This window comes from Mobula hypostoma, chromosome 24, assembly GCF_963921235.1.
Source record: "Mobula hypostoma chromosome 24, sMobHyp1.1, whole genome shotgun sequence".
NCBI lineage: Eukaryota > Metazoa > Chordata > Chondrichthyes > Myliobatiformes > Myliobatidae > Mobula > Mobula hypostoma.
In genome coordinates this window covers 14,344,095-14,362,388 of record NC_086120.1, presented here as the reverse complement: position 1 = coordinate 14,362,388, position 18,294 = coordinate 14,344,095, and the positions used below count along the sequence as shown (strand labels likewise).

General features: G+C 40.8%; 1 protein-coding gene across 1 annotated transcript in view; it reads right to left on the bottom strand.

Annotated features, from left to right (window-relative positions):
• fsd1 (fibronectin type III and SPRY domain containing 1) overlaps nucleotides 1-18,294 on the bottom strand; it is a 50,063-nt gene that overhangs the window by 27,061 nt on the left and 4,708 nt on the right. The window contains exons 2-5 of the mRNA XM_063032236.1: nucleotides 15,628-15,723; nucleotides 8,192-8,323; nucleotides 5,977-6,078; nucleotides 4,381-4,403 (exon numbers count right to left, since the gene is read on the bottom strand). Of these exons, the coding sequence (XP_062888306.1) occupies nucleotides 4,381-4,403; nucleotides 5,977-6,078; nucleotides 8,192-8,323; nucleotides 15,628-15,723 (353 nt within the window). The remainder of the gene's footprint in view (nucleotides 1-4,380; nucleotides 4,404-5,976; nucleotides 6,079-8,191; nucleotides 8,324-15,627; nucleotides 15,724-18,294) is intronic.

Here is an 18,294-nt window from a genome sequence, read left to right as displayed (position 1 = left end):
AACAAATGGACAAGGAGACCATTAAACAAATATAGTTCTATTCTCTGCAATAAAAGTTCCGTTAAAACATATTGAGCTTTAAAATTCTGCTCTCTGCCTTGAAATCAATATAAAGGTGGCAAAAATTAGATTGAAGACTGGGTTGGTCACTGGTTTTCTTGAATACCAATCCAGCCCATGTTAATGATTGAAGTGGGTGTGTGTGTGTGGGGTGAGAGAGATTACACATTGCAGAAAATAGATTTTTTTTTACTGTCAGTGAATGAGAAGTCTCCCATATTAAAAAGGAGAGAACATCTTTCAAGTGAAAAACTAAAAGTTTAAAAAATTCCAAAGACCACTTGAACCTTGGCCTATTTATATTCATAACACTGGTATACAATGTTGTAGAAGTTGCTTTGTAGGTCCACAAAACTATACGTGGACTATAGAAAATCTCTGGCTGTGACATATTATAAAAGGTGTACAAGTGTTGCTTGGATTTATTGAAATGATAATCTGGAATACAAGCGCTAAATTAGTGAGGAGAGAGTACTCTAAGAAGCACTGCATTCCTTAGAATTAGAACATTTAAGAGGCGACTTGATTGAAGTTCTCAATCTTTTTTATGAAACTGAAAAACAAAATAGTTTCTTAAATAAAGCTTGAATAGGAATCACTTTATAGATTTTTCTTAGTGTTGCTATAGAAATGACATTCAGGTTAATGAGTTAAGAGGACAAACGGGTTGCAGAGATCAAGTTAATTTTCTCTTGAATGTAGACATCAAAAGATGACATAATGTCGAGGTCTTCGCTAATGAAGGATTTGATCAAGTATATTGAGAAGAATTATTTCCTGTTGAGGTCCAAAACAAGGCTTTGAAAAACTTGTCAGTGCAAACTGTCATTCTCCAAAACTCAATAGATCCTTGACTGTTTCACAGGGGCCTGGACCCAATGCGTGGTACCATGCAGAGTTTGGATGATTTAGAACGCTGGCCCAGATAGACCGGAAAAGCAGGGCCTCGGGATCAGAGGCGAGGGTTGGGCTGATTTTGCTTGCTCTCCCACAATGTTCACTTCTCTGTCTGTGGTGCTGAGGATGCTCAAAGTGATCTGGATATCCTTATACAAGAACCACTGAAAGTTGATCTATAGAAACAGCAATTTAGGAAGGCAAATGATTCAATGGCAATTACTGTTGAAGGGCCTGAGTGCGTGCAAGTGTAAGTACATCTACTGCAACTACCAAGGGCCCTGATGAAACAGCAGCTAGAACGGAGCATGTGAAAAGTTGGGACACCAACTTGCTGATGACACAGGAGCAAGTTGGTTGCTTGGTATTGGAACAACACCCTTGCACTCAATGTCAGTAAGCCCATGGAATTTATTGTGAACTTCAGGAAGAGTAAGTCGGGGGAACACACAGCAGTGGAAAGGGGGAGCAGTTTCAAGTTCCTGGGTGTCAACATCTCTGAAGATCGATCCTGGTCCAGCATATTGATGATGCGATTACAAAGAAAGCACAACTGTAGGAGTTTGAGGAGAACTGGTATGTTATCAAAGACATTCACAAATTTCTAGAGTTGTATTGTGGAGCATTCCAACTGGTTGCATCACCGTCTGGTATGGAGGGGCTACTGCTCAGGATTGAAGAAACTGCAGAAAGTTGTAAACTCATGTGAACTGGGAGGCGGAGCGAAATTAAGATGGCGCCAAACGGTGACTCCCTTGTTTGCATCTTTGGAAACAGCTCTATTTCCATCTTTAATATCTTTATTTTTCCCTTTCAGGGTTCTTTTGAAGACCCTGACCTGGAGTTACACGCCGACTTCGGTTCTTTGTGGGAAGGGGACCCGTTCTCGGGGTGTCAGGACTGGCCGTTGTTCGGCATGCCGAGGGTTTGGCCTGAGAGTCCGGCTCGGATTTGGAAGCCTAAGGTCTCGGGACCCGGGAGATGGGCAGATCAAGGGTCGCCGTCATGACAGAAGACCTGTGTGAGGGAATCGGAAAATCTACTGCTATGTGCCCAAAGACCTGGGAACTTTGCAGTCTTCAGGCGCAGAGCTCCAAAAAAGCAACGTAATGGACTTTTAACATCGTAAACCAGCAAGTTGTTTGTTATATCTCACCGCTTGCTGGGAAAATAGAGACACCTCCTTCTTCCTTATTAGGAAGGGAGAGAACTTGTAGTATGTCGAATACCAGGTGAAATGTAAAGTCTCTGGGGTAACTGCAAGTCTGTGTCTTTGCTATTGCTTTGTTCACACTTGAGTGTTTGGTGATGGTGTCAATGGCAATGCTTTCTTTTCTCTTTGCCAGTGGCCGGGGGCGGGGGGTGCGGGAAATTGTGGGTCGCTGCCATTTACGTGTGAGAGAGGGGAGCTGGGGGGACTTTGGGGTTGTTATCTTTAACTGTCATTCATTTTTGGGGCACTCTGTTTTCGTGGATGTTTGTGAAGAAAAAGCATTTCAGGATGTATATTGTATACATTTCTCTGACGTTAAATTGGACCTTTGAACTAGCCTCCCCAAACTTGAGAACATCTTCAAAAAGTGACGGATCCAACATTAAGGACCCCCATCAGCCAGGATGTGCCCTCTTCTCATTGCTACCATCAGGGAGGAGGTACAGAAGCCTGAAGACACACACACAATGTTTTAGGAACAGCTTCTTTCCTTCCACCGTTGGATTGCTGACTGGACAATGAACCCATGAACGCTACATCACTATTTTTTCCTCTCTTTTTACATACATTTCATATTGTAATTTATAGCTTTTATTATGTGCTGCTGCAGCAAAACAAATTTCATAATATGGGCCAGTGATATTAAACTTGATTCTGAATTGCCCCACAATGAGACGCTTGGCAAACTTCCAAGATTAGAAGGCTAAGTTCTTATTGAAAAATTCTCTAGGGTTTTCACACGTTAATTGAATGCTGAGGTTTCCATTGACTGGGGAATGTAGAACCAAGGATTACAATCTTAAAAGGTGTTAGCTATTCAGTTCTGGAATTCTTCAGCCAAAATGGCTGTGGAGGCTCACTCATCAAGTCTATCCAAGGCACAGACCGAGAAATATCTGGATAGTTTGCGAATGAAGAGACAGAGCTCATGCAGAAAAGTCATGCTCAGGTAAATATCAGTCATAATTTACTGAATGGCAAAGTACAAAATGATTCAATGACCTACTTTTATTTCTTACATAATTTAAAGTTAGTATTTGTTCTGGGGATGGGGGTAGGGAAATAGACAATAGTTAGTGAGAAATTCAAAATCCTCTTCCACATACTGTTGTTGAACATAGGATCAACCGAGAACTTACCAGGCAAGGATGTTAAGGGTTATAGGTCAATGTAATTAACAGTCATGTTCGATTTGAATGGTGTTAAATTTCTTACAGGTTGAATGGCCTACGTTTTCCTTGTTAAACATTTATAAAATATGTTGGCCTTAAAAAATGGTTTCTTTGGCTACATTAGATTTTACGAATGCATTGCAACCGGTATAAGACCAGGAATCTTTGAGATAGCGCACCTACATGCATAAATGGAAGATGAATACAGGAGCACTCCTCAGGTCAAATTTCACTTTTTAGCTATTGGGATTTGTGTGGGCAGTTCCTTTTCATTCGCAATGTCACAGAAATGGTACTCTTAAATGGTAATGAAAGTTAATAATCATATTCAACTATGTTTTTATTCACAAATGATAGGGTGGGGCAAATACTTCCGAATGCTCCATTTAGTGCAATCCTTCGACATTCAACAGCTTCCAACACAAGTGAAGAGGCTTTAATTATTTTAGAAGTAAGCCAAGCAAGAATTAGAAGATGCATTTTAAGCTTGGTTGTAGCAACTCAACACTATTTGGGTTACTTAGCTAGTATTATTGTAAAATGCAGCTGCTTCTAACCTAAAGTTTTGTTCAACATGTCTTGAGGTCACAATACTTTGAAAATGAAAGTAATTTATTCATAACCAGTCACAGGAAGGCAAGGTTTTATATAAAATCTGGATAATATATTAGAAATAACCCTCCCCATGTATAATTATTCAATTAGAGGACAGAAAGTTTGAAATTTTTAGATTAGGAAAATGCCCGAAAAGTTTTTGATTGTCAGGTATATTCCGCAAAGTTTTACTCCTTTATATGATGCAGTGAAATGCATGAAAATTATTCTTTTCTTAAACCAAGTGCATAAATTGTTGATCCTAAAGTCAGGACTAAAGCAGTAAAATAGAATCCCTCTACAGTAAGCAGACCCAACTTCCAGAACAAGCAAAACCATTGGTGGTTTATTAAGTACTTGAAGCAAGCAAAAGATAATGTGCAGTTCTTAATTCAAGTTAGATTAATATAAAAATAGATCATAAGCAAAAGTATTTTACAATACCTATCTTTAATCTGTTTGGCAGCCTTCAAAGCAGAAAAAGAGAAGAGAAAAAAGGTCAAACATGCAAATAGGCACAATTATTCAAACACAGTTAAGCAAAAGTGCGTGTTGCAGTCAGGTAAACCAGCCACAAACCACAACCAAGCAGCCAATGATATTGCAGGAGCCAGATCTAAAAATTAAAAAAAAACACTTAAAGCACTCAAATATATAGCACTGTGAAATCATTTTCCAATTGTAAAATTGTGGGTGCACACACAACTGTATCCACAAATGATAAGGCTTGCTTTATCTTTGATTAATCCATCGACTGTCAATTTGTTCATAAACTTTTTCTCTATTTCATGGTTGACTGGCTTTATCTCTATGCATTGCGATTTGCAAGCAAACCATATTAGTTGTAACAAATCTACTTAAATACCTCAAATAGATGTACTAATGCTCACAACACTACCTTTCCTTGCCCTCTAACCCACTCCCTTTATCTGCTTTCCGATTCAACTCTAAACTTCTTTGAATTGATAATTTAAACATGTTAAAACCATGTAATTTGTGAAAGAGTTCAAGGTTTTCGTCAACCCTTTGGAGACGTATCTAAAAACAAAAAAATAATTGCTCTCAGATTCCTTGAATGCCAATTGTTTGACATCTAAGAAACCGATTTTACAAAGGAAAAGCAATTAGTGGAAAGAGGGCGAAACACCACATTTTACTTTGAGTAATCTTAGTTGAAATGGTATTCAGGTGACTCAGTGTTAAAAGCAGTTCTTAGTGAGAAATAAAATTAACCAGACAAGGAAGGTTTCATGTTTGGGTTAACTAATCTTGGTTATGTCAATTAAGACTATTAACTTGGTAATTCAGAGCCATAAAGCAAATCTTTAAAAAGGCACTCATACTTCTCAGATGATGCAATGATTTCAGCACTACATCTAGTTAGTTGGGCAGGTGTATTAGGCATCCATCTCACTAACGATAATCAGGAGAAGCAGAGGACAGGAGCACTAAGCAGAAGATTTAATGAACCATGGCTAGTCAATTAAAAAAAAATGGCTAAATTATTTAATTCCTGAGAAAGTATAACAAATAGCTCTGAAGCCCAGTTATTTTTCCATTTTAAGATAAAGGACACCCAACTCCGTGGTCCCCAACCTCCAGGTTGCGGACCGATACATTGCCGCGAAGCATGCAGCGGTAGCCAGGATGCACCCAGCACATCTTTAAGAAAAAAGCCAAAATAAACAAGCTAATTAATTAGGTGCCGCCCGGCACGTAAATGTCGGCCCAGATCAGAGGCGACGCAATCGGCAATCGCCTCTGATCTGGGCCGACATTTACGTGCTGGGCAGCACTTAATTAATTAGCTTGTTTATTTTGGCTTTTTTCTTAAAGATTTGCTGGGTGCGTTCTGGCTACCGCTGCACCGCTGCATTCTTCGCGGCAATGTATCTGTCTGCGGCCCGGAGGTTGGCGACCACTGGCCTAACTTGCTCCACTAAGAGAACTTACTGTAAACCATATACTTGTATGTTATTTACAAACTTCTGATGTGGAATGTTCATATCAATTATGCAAAAAAGTAAGTGGGGCAAATACCTGGTTTAACCCATCAGAGTCTGTGTTGTCCAATGTCTGGTTTGCAAACTCCAGAAGTTCTTCTGAACTTTCCAAAGCCTTGGTACAGACTGTCAGTTGGTTCTGATAAGGAAAGGTGAAATAATCATCAGTGTGGCATCAGCAATGAAGTTCAACTCAGAGTATCAAACAAACCCGCTGGTCAGGATTGAAGTGAACCAACAAGGCCATCAATGCACAGGTTGAAAAGACAAAATGAATGCTCAGAGGAAAGGTTGCTTTGATCTTATTCTGCCATTTTTCCAAATTATAGACCTTTAAGCAGAGTTCCACATGGTCTTCATATTTTGTAATGGAACTCCAGTGTGTCAGCTTAATGAAACTCAATCAACTTAGCTTGGAAGTACAGGAGCAAAAGAATGTAGAAAAGTGGTCAAAAATCAAAAATCCTGCAGATTCTGGAAGTCTGATGCAAACATAACATGATACTTCATCATTAGCTGATAGTTCAAGAGAAATTGCATCGATTTCTATTGATGTTGGTTCAAGTGAGCCTGCACCACTGGTTGAACCATTGAACTCATAGTACATACAAGCAACATGCAAAACACGCTGGAAGAACTCAGCAGGTCGGGCAGAATCCGTGGAAACGAACAGTTAACGTTTCCACGGATATTGCCCCACCTGCTGAGTTCTTCCAGCATGTTTTATGTGTTGCTTTGACCTCAGCATCTGTAAAGTATTTTGTGTATTACATACAAGTACTGCTAAAAACCATGACATCTTTCAGTGCTGCTTATTTTACCACTATGTTCTGGATTAAAGAAATACAATTACATGTATAGGTCTCTATTTGTAAACCAGTAGTAGTCAGGTAATTTCTAAATTGTGTGTGTTCGTGATTCAGTAATGCAGTACAGCTGTGTGTTATAGACATATTGCTGCAGTCCCAGACATTTGTGTTATACTTTCTCTTCCCCGCGCGCCCCCCCCCCCCGGCCAGGTTGTTATTATTATTTCTGAATTCTAATTCTTCAAGGAAAAAACGCTACTTGATGTGAACTCAAGCCACAGCAAGGAATCAACAATATTGAGACAAAGAGTATTTGAGTTTCCATTGTTTACAATCAATACAGAGTTCTTTATTTAGCATTAGTTTGGCTCAGCATTTGCATTTTTTCTTTAGAGGTTAAAGTTGCAGAACAAAACTGTGCTGTATCTGAAAGACTCCCTCTCACTGCTGCTTGTGGCAGCTTTTAAAGTGAAGTTTGCACAGAGGCTGTTAAAAAATCCCATGCATCGGGAAAATTTTCTAGTGACCGACTAACACTGAATCAATCAAATGGTCATTTGCCTCATTTGTGTGTGCGTTTTTTTAAAAATTGGCCAAATACTCCTAATTTCAGAAGTAGTTTATGAACTGCATACATGAATCAGGGGTTGGATTTGGCTGCTCAGATATTCAGCAAGATGACAGCTGACCTGATTGCTACCTCAGCCTTGCCAACCTCTGGCATCCGTTCAGCTCTTTAATCAAAGTCTATTTACCTCCACAATTTCAAATATCCAAAGACACAGCTTCCATTACCTTTCAAGGAAGGTCTCAAAAAACCAGAGAGGAAAAAATGCCTCATCTTTGTCTTAAATGGACATTATTTTCAAGGAACGACCCCTCATTCTAGGTTCTTTCACAAAGGGAAGCCTTTTCACAACATCCATCTTGTTGAGACCTTTCAAGGTTTTATAAGCACAAGTTCTATCTCATTCTTCTAAATTACAGGAGATACAAGCCTAGCCTGTCCAGAGTGCAGTACAAATACAAGCTCTTCTTGAAAACTGTGCCTCAGGTCAAACATTATCAAATTCCCTCTTTCCCACCCTCAATAATTATTTTCCCAGCACCCTGAGAAATAGAAACACTGCATGGACAGTGTTGCATTCTAATCGAAAGTTTTTCACACTTGAACTAGATGGCAACCCGTACCAGGTTCAGTCCATGGATTGGTTCCTATCCTAATGGTGATCCCTGCAGTCTGCAGAATCCAAACCCAGAACCTTTTTGCCATTTAATGTTGCATTGTGTAGTGCTGGTGTGACTGTGTCAATTCTAGATACCCAAATGGTGTAAATGACCATTCTAATAGCTTGCTGCTGTTTGTCTAACCACGAGGCTATACTACAGACTCTGATCCAGCTTACCCAGCTAAACCATTTATCATCAAGATGACAGACCTACCTGCAGTTCGTATGTCTTGCTGGCCCGCTCTTGTTTGATCTTTGTCACCATGTCTTCCTTCAGCTCATCAAGAATAGTATACAGTGAGCTGTATTCTGCCTCCAGGTCTCTGAGAGCTCGCTCAGAATTGTCCTGTGAAACAAAAGGTGGCATGAAAAGGGAAAGCAAATCAGAAGGCATGAAGCATTGGCCTGCAGGTTTAGACACAAGTCTTTTTCTTTTAAGTATCTCCTCAGAGTCTAAGTTGAGAAGGATGGAATCAATCCAGATTACCATTGCTGCCACACATACAGTTCAGGTGAATAGAATGTGGAAGCACAATCATTCCCTTATGCAAAGTTACTAATGACATCACAGTCTCCCCATGAGTTATCATTCCCTCCCCTCCCCCACCCATGTCCCTACCATTCAGGCAAGCATCTTTCTTATAGGACAGTACTAACAGAGAGACATCTTAAAGTTCAAAGTAAATTTATTATCAAAGTACATACATGTCACCATTCTTTTTCTTGTGGGCATACTTAATAAATCCATAACAGAATCGATGAAAGTGTGCACCAACTTGGGTATGTAACCAGTGTGCAGGACATAAACTGTACAAATACAAAAAGAAAGTAGTAATAAAAAATAAATATGCAATAATATCGAGAACATAAGATGACGAGACCTTGAAAGAAAATCTGTAGGTTATGTGGCCAGTTCAGCGATGGTGAAGTTGAGTGAAGTTATCCCCTTTGGTTCAAGAGCCTGATGGTTGAGGGGTAATAACTATTCCTGAACCCGGTGGTGAGAGTCTTGAGGCTCCTGTATCATCTTCTTGATGTCAGCAGCAAGAAGGGAGTATGTCTGGCTGGTGGGGGTCCCTGTTGATGGATGTTGCTTTCTTATGTCAATGTTTCATGTAGATCTGCTCAATGATATTGAGGGCTTTACCTATGATGGACTGCGGCATATCCATTATTTTTGTAGGAATTTCTGTTCAAGGGCATTGGTCTTTCCATGCCAGGCTGTGATGTAGCTAATCAGTATACTCCCCACCATACATCTACAGAAGTTGGTCAAAGTTTTTGATGTTATGCCGAATCTTCACAAACTTCGGAGAAAGTAGAGGTGTTGCTGTGCTTTCTTCATAATTGCAAAGAAGTAGTGAGACTAAGGTCTTGATGCTTATTGATTAATTTTGAGGAGATGATGGTATTGAATGCTGAGCTGTAGTCAATAAAAAAGAATCCTAACGTATACATTTTTGCTTTCTAGACATTCCCTTTTCCCTTACCTATAGATCTAGTTGTCATGAATTAGATCATTTAAAAAAACTGTAATACAATAAAGCAGTATCAACATGGTTTTATGAAAGGAAATAATTTACTTGAAATGTTATGAGAAAGTATTATAGGCAAAGGGTATTGGACTTTTCAAAAGACCTGTGAAAAGTTTGCATATAAAGGTACTTGACAAAGAACTTCTGGAATGAGGGTGTGAATAATGTTCAAAATGTGCTCGAGGATTGCTTTTAGTTATCAGTCAGGGTTAGGATTAATGGGGCATTTTCAGGTTGATGAGCTAAAACTAGTAGGATATCACAGGGAGCCTTGCATACTTTTCATTTTAAATATTTTTTCTTTCGAGATGCAGCACATTAACTGGCCCTTCTGGCCTAATGAGACGGTGTTGTCCACATGAGTAATTAACCTCCTAACCCTCGCATCCTTGGAATGTGGGAGGAAACCCACACACCTACAGTCTTTATTATGACTTCATGGAAGTTTGTTGTACATTATTGTAGCTCGCTTACTTGTGGTTAGGTCTTCTGATGCTGAGATGGTGTAACGCTGAGAGCAAAATGCAAAGATTCTTCATTACGAAATCGCAACCATCTCTCTGTCTGTAAACCTTCTGCACAGTGAACATTTGTAACCCAGTGCTTTGAAGACTCTGGTTCTCACATCAAAGCAGCAGCACTTCAAAAAAGAAAAATTATACTTGGCAGATTTGGTTGAAGAGGGAATGTTGCCATGGATACAAGAGAACCCACCAGATGGAATAATAACAGCACTTGAAACATGCATGTTTCACAACATAAGATGCTGGAGTACGTCCTTACTTTAATTGATATCTAAGTGATAGCATCTTGGAGGAACCATCACAAACTCCTACAGCACCTGATAATCCTGTAATTTCAGTCTCTGAAGCAAACATATGACTGTAACCAAGTATTGTTGAAAGTCGAGACGCAAACTGATTTGCCTCTTAAGGTATCCAGGCCAGGAGGAAAATTTAGAGATATATATATTTCAGGTGGATGTTAAAGATCTCAGAATTATTCTAAGAGATAGAAGTTCATTGGCTCGAAAATTTTTTACACAAACAAAAAATTGAGGACTAGCATCAGAGAGGGAAATGCACAGAAAGTACAGACGTACAGAGGTATAGATGTAATAATACCAAGTCATTATACCAAGACTAGACACAAAGCAAAATACAGTCGGCCCTCCTATCTGTGAGTTCCACATGCGCAAACTCAACCAACCACGGATCGGGAAAACCTGAAAGTTCTCTCTCCAGCACTCATTGTTCGAGCATTGTTCGCCTTGCTTATCATTCATTCGCTACTTTGTTTCTGTGAAAAATGGCTCCTAAAAAGCAATTACATGGTCAAAGCAATTCCTCAAAGGGTAAGGTGCTATCTCTCTCCAAGAAATTGGAAATATTAGATCTTTTGAAAAGTGGCATGTCGCATTCCGAAGTGGACCATAAGGTCGGTAAGAACGAATCGAGCATTCACACAATAAAGCAGAAAGAAGCTGAAATTCGTAGAAGTGTTAGTGCTAGGCTGGTTGGCTGGCTATGTAAAGCGCTACAGCTTCAAGAACTTAAAAGATCACGGGAGAATTGGCATCAGCTTTCCCAGAAGAGCTACGATGGTTGCGTCTGTACTGAACATGTACAGACTTTATTTTCTTGTCATTATTCCCTAAACTATATAGTATAACTATTTACATAGCAATTACATTGTATTAGGTATTATAAGTCAATGGAACAGAAACACTGCGGGCGGCGGGTCCTGTGCTGCTCTGGGTCCTAAAGTCCACCCACACTGTGATAGGTTAATTAGGGACTTGAGCATCCGCGTTTTTTGGTATCCGCGGGGAGTCTCGGAACCAATCCCTCGTGGATAAGGAGGGCCGACTGTATTGCAGCACATCCACTGCTGCCTGGAGTGAGACTTTGGTGAAGACAAACCACAAAGATTGTAAGGAAAACATATTCATTAACCACAAGGACTATTTATAGCTTCTATTCCTGATAATCTTTGTGGAATGGAAGAGTAAAATCTGTTCTTATATTATGCCATGATTCCATGATTACTGTAAATTAAGAGATTTAAGAGGACCTTTGTTGTATTCTAATTCAATGAACCTACTGCTAAAGCTGCCCATTTACTACCTTGACATTGAATATTGCTGGGACGCTGCCAGTGTAGGGTAAGGTAACAGGTGGAAATGTACATAATTTACAATCATGACATTGAGTTGGGGTTTCACTTTAAGAAACTGGTCTGATGTGATGATGTAATTACGTAAAGGGTTTTTTTGTGTTCAGCTTTTTTGGTGTTCAATAAATGTGTTTCTATAGCTTTTCTGAAACAGAATGCCTGTGCTGTTTTATTTGCAAAGACCTGCACCAGTCTCAGAGGAGATTGGGTGCAGGGCTTTTACACCAGAATGCACAAGGAAGCTGAACACCAGCAATGCCAGCACTCTGCTCCTTCTGCTTGAGACCACCATCAAAATTAATTTACTCATCTCGGTCGATTAAACATGCAAATACACTTTCAGGAAAGTGTACATTTACAAATTATTTTCACTTCTGGCATTGAAATGATCATTTCTAAACTCCTGAACTGTGTATATTAAAAAGCTGAATATTAACAAGCCAAACATTGTTTCTTTCAGATACGTTCATTCTGAACGCTGGGAAGAGGCTGTCCAAGCACACAGCAAATCCCACAATGTTATCACTATGTCAAATCTTATCTGATGCCAAAGCATTCCACTGCCACAGGCCTGAATGACTTCCGCCCGGTTGCACTCACACCCATCATTGCAAAGTGCTTTGAGAGACTGGTTCTATCACATCTGAAATCCTGTCTGGCCACTACCCTGGAACTCCAGCAATTTGCCTATCGCACCAACAGGTCAACAGAGGATGCCATCTCCACGGCACTTCACTCTGCCCTGACCCACCTGGACAGCCCCAACTCTTACGTCAGAATGCTGTTCATTGACTTTAGTTTGGCATTCATTACTGTGATCCCCTCCAAGCTGATCACCAATCTTTGCCTTGGTATCAGCTCATCCCTCTGCAATTGGACCTTGGACTTTCTGACTAACAGACCCCAATCAGTTAAGTTAGACAACCTCTCCTGCTCCACTCTCACCCTGAACACCAGTGTGCCTCAAAGCTGTGTGCTGAGTCCTCTTCTGTGCTCCCTTTTTACCTATGACTGCGTTCCTGTACGTGGTTCTAACTCCATAATCAAGTCCGCTGACGACACCACGGTGGTTGGCCTGATCAAGGGGGATGACGAGATGGCCTACAGGGATGAGATCCAGCACTTGTCATGTAGTGTGCTGACAACAACCTGGCCCTTAACACCCAGAAGATCATTGTGGACTTCAAGCATGCTAGGAGCCACCCTCACGTCCCCATCTACATCAACGGAGCTGTAGTGGAGCATGTACCAAGTTTCAAATTCCTTGGTGTCTACATTTCCGAGGATCTCACCTGGTCCCTGAACTTATCCATCTTGATCAAAGGCACACAGCGTCTTCATTTCCTGTGGAGCATCAAGAAAGCTCACCTCTGTTCCAGGATACTGACAGACTTTTACCGCTGTACCATTGAGAGCATACTCACCAACTGCATCTCAGTGTGGTATGGCAATTGTCCTGTATCGGACCGCAAAGCACTCCAGCATGTGGTGAAAACTGCCCAGCGGATTATCGACACCCAATTGCCCACCATTGAGAACATCTACCACAAACGCTGCCTGGGCAAGGCGAGAAACATTATCAAGGATGCATCTCACCTTAACCATGGACTTTTTACTCTCCTCCCATCCAGTAGGCGCTACAGGAGCCTCTGCTCCCGCACCAGCAGGCACAGGAAGAGCTTCTTCCCTGAGGCTGTGACCCTGCTGAACCTCACATCACAGCGCTAAGCAGTATTGCACCCATATTGCACTGTCTCAGTACTTTTATATTTGTGTGCTGTAGCACTTACTTTTTATTCACAGTTATTTTGTAAGTAGCACTATTCTTTGCATTTCTGGTTAGATGCTAATTGCATTTCATTGGCTTTGTATCTGTACTCGGCACAATGACAATAAAGTTGAATCTAATCACTCATTTTCACGATTTTCTACATACTGTATATGCATCCAGATATCAAATGAGCATAATAACAAAGTCCCATCATGTCCTCAACCACCGGCCACATTAATGAGCAAGAGATCAAGTCAATTTTCCTTTCCCAGCTGTTTTAAGCTCAGAGGCACAAGGACTGGCAACATAGGGATCAAAGTATGTATGTCTTGTTCATATGGTTCTGGACACAATGTGTACTGTTTAGTTACTAATTACAAGGGCCACTTCTTACTCATCTCCCTGTTGATATTTGTGGAATGGAAAAATAAAAAGCTGCTTTTATGTTATAACATGTCATGTGGCTATAGTTATTGCAAGGCTTCCCTTGCAGTTGGCCGTAACCTAAACGCAAACTTGTTGGGTTTTGTGAAAGCTGGGAGTTTTACTTTTGAATCATCGCCTCCTGCATAACTGTGTCACAGGCTCCTTGTACTTTTCATTGTCTATTGTGTTAGCATGTCCTTTTGATTCCTTTCTTCCTCAGTTCATTAAGGGATGCATTCCTGGAACATGCTTCGTTAAGCAAAATTTTGGAACTCGAAAACCATTAGGGAAAATATATCTTGGGTTATTTCAATACAATGTACTTCCATGAATGAAAACGCTAGTCGTACTAGTAGAAAAATCGCATTATTAATCAAAAGCCAAAGTGGCAATGTCATTAAAGTGAAAATTACTAAATTAATAATTTGTACAATGAGTAATTATAATATTGCTTCTTTGTACGCATCCAAAGTGTTCAAATACTATGTGCAGCAATAAACTCCACACTGTATTCTCAGGGTAATGAAATTTCTTCCAAATTCCGTATTTATGATCAGCACTTACATTTATGATCATTAGTTTTGGACATCACTCATGTAGAACTTCTCCCACACAATTTAAAACAGTTTCAGAATATTTACAGTGTGAATGTTTAGGCAGATATAATTTCAGATTCTGTAAGTAGGCGAAAATGACAATTTCTAAACTGACTAACTTCATTTGCATAGTCTCCACTCTCCAAGAATGCAAATTCAGATCTTTCCGTCTGAATCATTTATGTTGTTCGTTGTTTTTCTTGTGTATGTTGTACATCTCATGCTATGCTGCAAGTTTTGCATTGCACCTGTGTATGTGACAATAAACTCAACTTTGACCCATTCTGCATAGCTGAATCCCTTGAAGCACAAGGGGGATGGAAAAAAGTATGATGTGCTAATAGACACACTGAAATGGAAAACAGATGCTGGAAGCCCAAATAACACATGCAAAATGCTGGAGGAACTCAGAAGGCCAGGCAGCATCTATGGAAAAGAGTAGAAGGCGACGTTTCAGGCCGAGACCCTTCATCAGGACTGGAGAAAAACGATGAGAATTCAGAGCAAGAAGGTGGAGGGAGGGTAGGAAGAAATACAAGGTAGTGGAGGGAGGGTAGGAGGAAATACAAGGTAGTAGATGATAGGTGAAACCAGGACAGGGGGAAAGGATCAAGTAAAGAGTTGGGAAGTTGATTGGTGAAAGAGATAAGGGCTGGAGAAGGGGAATCTGATAGGAGGACAGAAGGCCATGGAAGAAAAGGAAGGGGGAGGAGCACCAGAGGGAGGTGATGCACAGGTAAGGAGATTAGGTAAGAGAGGGAAATAGGAATGGAGAATGGTGAAGGAGGGGGAGAGCATTACCAGAAGTTCAAGAAATTGAGGTTGGCGGTGTAGGGTCAGGTGTAGCACTCGTTCCACTTGCAAGGATAACTGCCAGGAAGGAGATCAGTGGGGAGGGACGAATGGACAAGGGATTAGCATAGGAAGCGCTCCCTGTGGAAAGCAGAAAATGGGGGGGAGGGGGAAGAGAAGGGAGAAGGGAAATTGAAATAAAAACCACCTCTTACTAGCGATGATCTTACCTAGGAATAATATATCATTACAAAGCCATCATGCATGAACAGAAGTATTCAGGTACAAGTTAAAAATATTATGAAGAGCTCAACTGGCTACCAATCATGGATGGAGTTTGAAGGCTCAGTTTTACCTCAACATTCTTCAGGGTTCGCTTCAGCACATAGATAAAGTTCTGGACCTCTTCATTTTTCACAGCCAGTGTAGTTATAATCTTTCTTAAAAACTCCTGAGGAAGGTGAAAGGTAGCTGAGTTAGAGCTGACGAATACTGTATACACATTGCAATCTTTCTCTGGTAAAAACTCATGTTACTCACATCTCTCAAAAGAATTAGAGGACCACCTTCATGAAAAGTCTTAGAACCTGAGAAATGTTTACCCTACTTTAACTGTTACTTCTATTTGACACTCACCCATAACTTTCTGATTTATCTTCTCAATACTGATGTCCTTCACATGGACTTTATTTAATCACCTTGGTTTCATAACAAATATAATATTCCATGTGGTCAGAAAACTATGCAGATCATGTTTTGTTTTGATATTGTCAGCTGGGTAGGACACCAGTGCTTGCATGACCAAGCTAAATTTAATGTTGACAAAAGGCTTTGAGAAAAATGACATTAATAATTCAAATACTGCCTTGCTAGATTTAGTTTACAAATTCATATGACTGTATGCAGGCAGTAGTGAAGTTCATGTTCACGTATTAAACATAGAAACATAGAAAATAGGTGCAGGAGTAGGCCATTCGGCCCTTCGAGCCTGCACCGCCATTTATTATGATCATGGCTGATCATCCAACTCAGAATCCCGCCCCAGCCTTCCCTCCATACCCCCTGACCCCCGTAGCCACAAGGGCCATACCTAACTCCCTCTTAAATATAGCCAATGAACTGGCCTCAACTGTTTCCTGTGGCAGAGAATTCCACAGATTCACCACTCTCTGTGTGAAGAAGTTTTTCCTAATCTCGGTCCTAAAAGGCTTCCCCTCTATCCTCAAACTGTGGCCCCTCGTTCTGGACTTCCCCAACATCGGGAACAATCTTCCTGCATCTAGCCTGTCCAATCCCTTTAGGATTTTATACGTTTCAATCAGATCCCCCCTCAATCTTCTAAATTCCAACGAGTACAAGCCCAGTTCATCCAATCTTTCTTCATGTGAAAGTCCTGCCATCCCAGGAATCAATCTGGTGAACCTTCTTTGTACTCTCTCTATGGCAAGGATGTCTTTCCTCAGATTAGGGGACCAAAACTGCACACAATACTCCAGGTGTGGTCTCACCAAGGCCTTGTACAACTGCAGTAGTACCTCCCTGCTCCTGTACTCGAATCCTCTCGCTATAAATGCCAGCATACCATTCGCCTTTTTCACCGCCTGCTGTACCTGCATGCCCACTTTCAATGACTGGTGTATAATGACACCTGTTTTCCTATTTTTGCCACCAAAGTGGATAACTTCACATTTATCCACATTAAATTGCATCTGCCATGAATTTGCCCACTCACCCAACCTATCCAAGTCACCCTGCATCCTCTTAGCATCCTCCTCACAGCTAACACTGCTACCCAGCTTCGTGTCATCCGCAAACTTGGAGATGCTGCATTTAATTCCCTCATCCAAGTCATTAATATATATTGTAAACAACTGGGGTCCCAGCACTGAGCCTTGCGGTACCCCACGAGTCACTGCCTGCCATTCTGAAAAGGTCCCGTTTATTCCCACTCTTTGCTTCCTGTCTGCTAACCAATTCTCCACCCACACCAATACCTTACCTCCAATACCGTGTGCTTTAAGTTTGCACACTAATCTCCTGTGTGGGACCTTGTCAAAAGCCTTTTGAAAATCCAAATATACCATATCCACTGGTTCTCCCCTATCCACTCTACCAGTTACATCCTCAAAAAATTCTATGAGATTCGTCAGACATGATTTTCCTTTCATAAATCCATGCTGACTTTGTCCGATCATTTCACCGCTTTCCAAACGTGCTGTTATCACATCCTTGATAACTGACTCCAGCAGTTTCCCCGCCACCGACGTTAGGCTAACCGGTCTATAATTCCCCGGTTTCTCTCTCCCTCCTTTTTGAAAAAGTGGAGTTACATTAGCCACCCTCCAATCCTCAGGAACTAGTCCAGAATGTAACGAGTTTTGAAAAATTATCACTAATGCATCCACTATTTCTTGGGCTACTTCCTTAAGCACTCTGGGATGCAGACCATCTGGCCCTGGGGATTTATCTGCCTTCAATCCCTTCAATTTACCTAACACCACTTCCCTACTAACATGTATTTCGCTCAGTTCCTCCATCTCACTGGACCCTCTGTCCCCTACTATTTCTGGAAGATTATTTATGTCCTCCTTAGTGAAGACAGAACCAAAGTAATTATTCAATTGGTCTGCCATGTCCTTGCTCCCCATAATCAATTCACCTGTTTCTGTCTGCAGGGGACCTACATTTATCTTTACCAGTCTTTTCCTTTTTACATATCTATAAAAGCTTTTACAGTTCATTTTTATGTTCCCTGCCAGTTTTCTCTCATAACCTTTTTTCCCCTTCCTAATTAAGCCCTTTGTCCTCCTCTGCTGAACTCTGAATTTCTCCCAGTCCTCAGGTGAGCCACCTTCTCTGGCTAATTTGTATGCTTCTTCTTTGGAATTGATACTATCCCTAATTTCTCTTGTCAGCCACGGGTGCACTACCTTCCTTGATTTATTCTTTTGCCAAACTGGGATGAACAATTGTTGTAGTTCATCCATGCAACCTTTAAATGCTTGCCATTGCATATCCACCA